The 6,997-nt window shown below is 60.2% G+C and overlaps 1 protein-coding gene across 1 annotated transcript; it reads right to left on the reverse strand.

Annotated features, from left to right (window-relative positions):
• Nucleotides 1-4,255: 4,255 nt before the first annotated feature.
• On the reverse strand, nucleotides 4,256-6,291 carry OLIG2 (oligodendrocyte transcription factor 2). The gene is made up of 2 exons (XM_036087469.2): nucleotides 6,136-6,291; nucleotides 4,256-5,363 (listed from the first exon to the last, which is right to left on the reverse strand). The coding sequence occupies exons 1-2, from the start codon at nucleotides 6,223-6,225 to the stop codon at nucleotides 4,317-4,319; spliced, it is 1,137 nt and encodes a 378-aa protein (XP_035943362.1). The 5' UTR covers nucleotides 6,226-6,291; the 3' UTR covers nucleotides 4,256-4,316.
• Nucleotides 6,292-6,997: the final 706 nt, after the last annotated feature.

Genomic DNA, 6,997 nt, shown 5'->3' on the forward strand with positions numbered 1-6,997 from the left:
ACCAGCCAAGGGGCTTGAGACCTTTGGTGTAGGGCCCCTGTCAAAAATCCCCCCCCCCCACATAATCCCTCCTGGTACTGTGAGGCACCTGTGTGGGGACCGGGAACTTGGCCCAAAGTCTGTACTAAAAGAGGGACTTGAAATAAGACATGGGGCTTGTATAAAGGATCCTTTGCTTTAGATGAACTTCTAGGGGGCACGAAGGTGTTTACTTAATAGAGGGAGTTCAGGTCGATTGTTAGGTCCTTTCTGCCTTAAAGGGAAGCAGACAGACAATTCTCCAGCACTTAGAATGTCTAGGGGGCTTTAAAATCCAATGCACTGGCCCTAGAGCTCTTCCTTGGTTCCAGTCTGGGAATGAGAAGGACAGGTCCTACATGCCATGTGTGTCCCTGTTGCTTAGGTCTTCCTATAGCCATCCTCATTGGGAGTGACACCTTGGGTCTCAGCAACACCTTTCCAGACTGAGATGTACATTAGGTCCGAGGGTTTGCTTGGTCCCTGGTCTCATTGTCCCAGAAATGTGGAGTTTCCACTCTATGGGTGCCAGAGGCATCGGGCAGCGCCCAAGGAGTTCTGGCTGTCCTCCAACACTGTGCCCAGGGAATCATCATTTCTCTGTGATTCCTGCCCAGTAAGGGAGTGAGGAGGGAGGACAGGGCTCTGGAGCACAGAGGCTGTGGAGGAGGCTCTGTCCCTTAACCTCAAGCTGAGCTCTTGGGGGGAAGGGGGTTGGGGAGAATCTCAGAGACCTTGGGGTCTGGTGCAGAAGTCCCTGGCTCTGCAGCTCGAAACCACGGGCCACGTGGCAGGTGGGGAAGCTGAGATGTGGTTCAGTGCAGGAGAGAACCTCTGAACTGATGCTCCCAGAGAGGGGATCCGCCCTGACAGTGCCCTGCAGACCGGGCCAGGCCTGGACTGTTACTCTACCTGCCCCCAATTAAGGACCCTGGGAAGTTTGAGAGTTTGCATAACATCTTCTCCTGCTCTCCTCTGAAGCCCAGCGGCAGTCCTGAGTACCCACCCCCACCCCCCTGCCCCGCCAGTCCAGGGCCACCCTCCCGCTTGGAGCCACTGACCCTGGACTGTTGTGCATGCTCTTGTGTGTCCGTGTGCGCCTCCAGCAATGGCCGAGGATGCTCCTCTCTCACACTTGGTGGCCGAGATCCCTGGCTGGGCCCGCAGTTTAGGCGGGTGACTCCGGGAAGGTCTGGAATCCTGGCTGGATCCAGCTCCTCCTTCCTTGGAGGTCCAGGTCTAGTCTGGCTGGCGGCTGGACTCTGGTGTCCAGCTTGGGTGTGAAGGGGGTGGGGAGGGGAAGGCTTGATTTATCTCCTTTCCTTTTATGCCCCTCTCTGCATACACCACGCACACCAGGAGCTGGTGTACGGACCGCCTAGGCTTACAGTGGGTGAAGGAAGCCGCTACTGCCACCGAGCCCCCAACCCTGTTCCCTGGGTTCTGAGCTCCCACCCCAAGTTCTAGCCTCTTCCAGTCCTTCTGTATGTGTCTGCCACTGGAACCCGACTGAGTTCTGAATTCTTAACAAATTTCATTTCAAATGGGATTTCAAAATAAAAGCTAGTAGATCCTGCCTTACCCTCTTCTTGGATTCATGTGGGGAGCCCCCGGTCCCTGTCCCCTTCCTTCCTCTTCCCCAGCAGCTCAGCCTCCTCCCGGCTTTTGGCCTTCGGTGAAAAGCAGAGTGAAAGGAGGCCTACTGTACTTGAACTCCAGGCACCTGCTGTTCTGGCCCGCAGCTTGACACACCTGCTGGGCACCCAGAAACACCGGACCCCGAGCTGGGGGATGGAGCCACCCTCAGTCCTGTGCAGGGAGAATCCGCCTGGGCCGGGATCAGGGGCCTCAAAAAATGAGGTTAGGACTAGGGAAACCTTCTCCACCCCAGGTATCCCAGGTACGGGGACTGTCCGCCAGTGGCCACCAAAGACGTTGTAGGCAAGAGGCATCACGGCTGGGGAACTGTTCCTGCGCCCCTACAAGTCACTGCTTTCAAGGGAGCGGGTCTCCCTTAAGCCCCGCAGGCCGAGCGACTGCAACATGGTCTGTCCTCCTTGACCAGAAAGGCCGAAGCTTTTCTATTTTTACCGGGAATCTCTATTTTTTTTTTTTTACCCAAGTCCTAAATGTGCTTTGCAGCTTTGGATTGCGAGGAACCCAGTGACCGCGAGAAGAAAGGTGAACCGGGTCGGAGGGAGGGGGAGGGCACGGAGGCCGGAGCGTGGTTCAGGAAGAATCTCGCTCCAGGCTGGCCGTTCCCAGCACCTAACACTTTGCAGTTCAAGGCCGGCGTGGGCGCCCGGGGAGGGTCGTGCACAGCGCGCGGAAGGCAGAGAAGGGTTAGCGGTTCCCGGGCCCGACACTCCCGCGGCGCTCTGTCCGGAGCGCACAAGCGCCGCGGGCCGGGGGGCCCCAAGTGGTCGGTCCGCAGCTGAAGCCTAAGGATGCCACCCGAGCGGGATGGGGATGGGCGGCTGCCTCTGAGCCCAAAGGAAAAAAATATCCCGGTAGGAGTGGAGGCCTGAGCTCCGGGACCCCCAGCGCAAGGCATGGCCCTCGCCCCCTTGGCCCCAAATTCCGTGCACAGGGAGGGAAATTTTCACTTTCAACTAACTCAGTCCTCAACCGGAGGGAAAGAGAGTTCCGGATTAGGCGTCGGAAAATCAAAATAACAAGAGAGCTGTGAGAAACACCAGAAGAGATGCACAGAGCACGTTTTAAAGAGAACGTAAGTGTGTTCCTTGGGGTGGGGGGTTGACGGGAGAATAGTCAAACACATCCCTCATCTTTCTCCAGGGTGAAACCAACGGAATGGTCCCCAGATCCGGCTCCACGGGAAAGAGTCCTGCACCCCCTTCCCTGGGGGGCTCCCCGCACCTCCTCCCACCCACACGGTTGGAAAACACCCAACTTACTTTACATTTTATTTAAAATCTCAACACTCGATCATTTATTTCGTTTTTTGCAACCAAACAAGTAATAAATATTATTTAGCACTTTTTTTTTCTTTTTACAAAAATAAAACAGATGATACACTCTCTGCAAGGGACGGCGGTCAGAGGAGGGATGTTATGTGGCAGACGCCGTGAAGCCCATATTGCCACGCTGGGAGCGCCGAGCCGGTTTGCGAGGACGCAGGAAGCACTTGGAAAAGTTTGTCATTTGTGTTAAACGTGGCAAAAAGAAACCAATATAGAAGGAACCCGGCTTCGACTCCGGAGGGGCTCGCAGTCACGTGAGCAAACAGCTTAGCAGCACGCACTTACCTCATTATTGATCACATATTTACACATCCGAGAAAGAAAAAATTTAAAAAGCCAACAGAACTCCCAAATAACCCAAACTATATTCACAGCACATGCCTTTGAGTTCTGTCAAACCCTCAGGTATCAGAATGACTGCCCCCAATCAGGTAATAAACCAAATCACTTTGTGCTTAGAGACGGAAAGAACGGGAAGGAGGGAGAGTCTATTTTAAAATAACTAAAAACAAAACAAAAACCAAAAACACACCCGCCCCCAAAGTCGACAGTTTTAGATTCTTCCAATCCACAAGTGGTTCTATTCTGACCTTCTATAAAGCTTGCTCGCACTGTTGAAAAAGGAACATAGATTTATTAGAAAACCCCAAACCCCCCAAACCAAGAGGAGCGACAGGGAGGAACGGGCTTTACCCAGATTGGACGCGACCGTAAGTGCTTCTGGTACCGAACGCCAGCTTCCAACTCACCCGTGGCCCCTGGCCCTGGGCCAGGGACGACCCCGGAGGCCGAGGCCCAACGGCCGCTCGTGGAGCTCAGCTCCCCGCGAGTCTCCACCCGGCGAGAAAGGAGGAAGGAGGGACAGTCGCCCACGCTGTCCTCCCTCCCTCCCTCCCCCGTGTAACGAAGTGCTGCTCGGGCCGAGTGAGGAAACCACCGTTTTAAGAATCCACTCTTTCTTGGAAAATAGAGGGGGGGGGCGGGGGGACGTCGAGGGAGGGATGCACCTAACAGTGTCTTCTTACAACACGGTGTCCACCGGAGCAGCGCTATTTAAAGCCAGAGAGGGCTGAACCAGGTCCCAGGGCGAACGCCCCTCTCACTCCCCACTGTTCAGTGCGCCCCCCCCCATTGCTCCGCTTCCCCAGTGCGGGTGTCCTCACCAACGCCCCCACCCCACCCCAGCCCAAGGTCCTGGGCTCCTCGGAGCTGAGCTCCCGGGGGGCCCCCCCCACCCCCCGGCGCCGGCCAGTCCTTGCTTCCCCGCAGCCTCCGGGTCCCTCCGCTCGCCAGATCGCGCCGGCGCGGGCCAGCTCACTTGGCGTCGGAGGTGAGGCGCGGCAGGCTGCCGGCGCCCATGGCCGACACGTGGTGGTGCGGCGGCGGCACCTGGCACATGCTGCAGGGGCAGGGCATGCCGCCCCAGTGCTGGAAGCCGCCGCTGCCCCCGCTGCCCCCGCCCCCGCCCCCCAGCGGGGCCGCCGCCGCGGCCGACGGGGACTTGAGCAGGCCGTGCGGGGGCCGGATGGAGCCGACCGACGACAACCCGGAGCCGGGCAGGGAGGCGCTGGACACGGCGGCGGCGGCGGCGGCGGCGGCGGCGGCCGCGGCGGCGGGAGGCAGGATGGGGTGGTGAACCGCCGGGTGGTGTGCGGCGTGCGCGGCGGCCGCGGGGTGCGCCGTGGCGGCGGGCAGGGGCGCCGAGTGCGCCAGGCCGCCGCAGGCTGACGGGTGGAAGCCCGCGTGGTGGCCGCCGTAGATCTCGCTCACCAGTCGCTTCATCTCCTCCAGCGAGTTGGTGAGCATGAGGATGTAGTTGCGCGCCAGCAGCAGCGTGGCGATCTTGGAGAGCTTGCGCACCGACGGGCCGTGCGCGTACGGCATGACCTCGCGCAGCCCGTCCATGGCGATGTTGAGGTCGTGCATGCGCTTGCGCTCGCGGCTGTTGATCTTGAGGCGTAGCTGCTGCAGCTCGGGCTCTGTCATCTGCTTCTTGTCCTTCTTGGTGGACGAGGCGGCCGCCGACGAAGTGGACGACGACGTGCTGGACGAGGATGACTTGAAGCCGCCGCCGCCCAGCTTGTCCCCGGGGTGCGCGCCCGCCGCGCCCATGGCGCTGCGCAGCTCTGCGCTCAGCTCCGGCGGGCAGTCGCTCGGCGTGGACGAGGACACTGTGCCTCCCGTGAAGCCGCTGCCGCCGCTGCCTTTGCTCCGGGCGGGCAGAAAAAGGTCATCGGGCTCTGGCGACGACGGACGACTGGACACCAGGCTGGCGTCCGAGTCCATGGCCCCGAGGGATAGTCGCAGCTTTCGCAGAGTCCTCCCTCCCTCCCTCGGCCCTCGGAGCTTTACGCACGCCTCCTGCGAAGAGAAGAAACAGGAGAGAGAGAGAGAGAGAGAGAGAGAGAGAGAGAGAGAGAGAGATCGAGCGTGAAGCACTCAGAAAGAGAGCGAGAAGCTGCTCCCGCCTGCACCGCAGCGCGCGGTCCAGGCGCGGGTGGCCGGTCGCTCCGTGTCCACCTCGCTGTGTCTGGCCTTCCTTCCCGCGGCACGCAGGTACGCGCCAAGTAATCCCTCTCTCGCCCTCCCACCACTTCTTCCGCTCTCATCCACAGGTTGTTTTATTCCAGGGAGCATTGGATGCCCCTCAGTGAGGGCGGCATTTAGGAGGCTTTATGCCTTCAATTAGGAACGGGGAGGCTCAATCCCCAGGGCTGGAATGGCAAGGGAGGATTTTTTTCTTTGGGATGGTGGAGCTCTAAAGAGAGAAGTCTTTATTTGGTTTGTCCAACGCCTCGACCTTATCTCCACCGGCACCGCGCAAGAAACACACACAGGCACCCAGCGCCCGCGAGCCTAGATAACCTGCGCTGCGTCCGGGGGGCCGCGGGGAGCTTGCCAGCGGACCGGGACTTGGCCAGAAAGAACTGTGGTCGCCCCGACTTCTCGCATTTGGACGAAGGGGATGCTGCGATGAGTGTGGGGAGAGTCAGCAGCGACGGCACCCGGCAGAACTGGCGGGCAGGGGCGGGATCGGGGCCCTCTCCCACGGAGCTTCCTGGGTCGCAGGCGAGTTGAGGGGCGTCTGTCCCCGGGATACAGACTGGGGCTGCTGGGGGGCGGGGACACTTACTGTGGATGCAAGGAGAGGAGCTCGCTCCCAAAAGCCGCAGCGGAGAACCGGGCTCCGGGCGCTGAGGTCGCGCTGGTCTATAATAAGCATCCGCACCTTTCGGGGCTCGGCCGGTTTTTATAGCCCGGTGGCGGCGGCGACCGCGGCGGCGGTGGCCGAGGCGGGGGCGGGGAACAATGTGCGGGTCCTGGAGGGGCCGCCGCGCCAATGAGCTGGGCCCGCCCGGGGGGCTGGGAAGCTGATGTCATCCAGGCTAATTCCGCTCAATGAAACTCGCCGGGCCCGCACACGCCTCCTCCCCGCGCACAGCCAATGGGCGTCGGCGGCCGGGAGATTCTTGGGGAGGGACCGGAGGAGGAACCCGCGGAGGGGGTGTGAGAGGCGAGGGGGAGGAGAAGGGCGGGCTTGCCGGGGAAGTACCGAGGGCAGAATAAAATGCAGTTAAGATAGAGCGAGAGAGAGAGGGAGCGTTGTCAAGTTTCTATGAAAATACGGTGACCACAGAGTCAGGCTGGGGGATGGGGTGGGCTGGGGGTTCTGCCCATGAACTAACCTGATACCCAACGCGATCGGATCTTTTGGGGATGCGCACGAAGAACCCTGGCGATTCCGGAGCTGGGACTGGAAGCTCCTCTTTTGCTTTTCATCTCTCTCTGGGGTTCTCGCGGCCTGTCCCTGTCTCAAGGGGTTCATCAACACGTGGGCATTTTGAACCCCAAATGTAAACGAGAACCAAGCACAAAGCCCCTACTTTATCTCAAGCTAAGCGCGCCTCCGGGAGCTGGCCGTAGCGGCTCCTCGGCGAGCGGCTGGTAGCGCCCCCAGCTGGGAGCAGGGCCTTGCGAGGCAGAGGGCGGGGAAG

This window comes from Halichoerus grypus, chromosome 1 (assembly GCF_964656455.1).
Source record: "Halichoerus grypus chromosome 1, mHalGry1.hap1.1, whole genome shotgun sequence".
NCBI classification, from domain to species: Eukaryota; Metazoa; Chordata; class Mammalia; order Carnivora; family Phocidae; genus Halichoerus; species Halichoerus grypus.

Bases quoted from the DNA above. Each gene is read 5' to 3' on its own strand.
- OLIG2 (XM_036087469.2), bottom strand. From the start codon at position 6,225: ATGCTTATTATAGACCAGCGCGACCTCAGCGCCCGGAGCCCGGTTCTC. The intron at 5,364-6,135 runs GTAAGTGTCCCC...TTCTCTTCGCAG, and splicing joins CTCCTCTCCTTGCATCCACA to GAGGCGTGCGTAAAGCTCCG.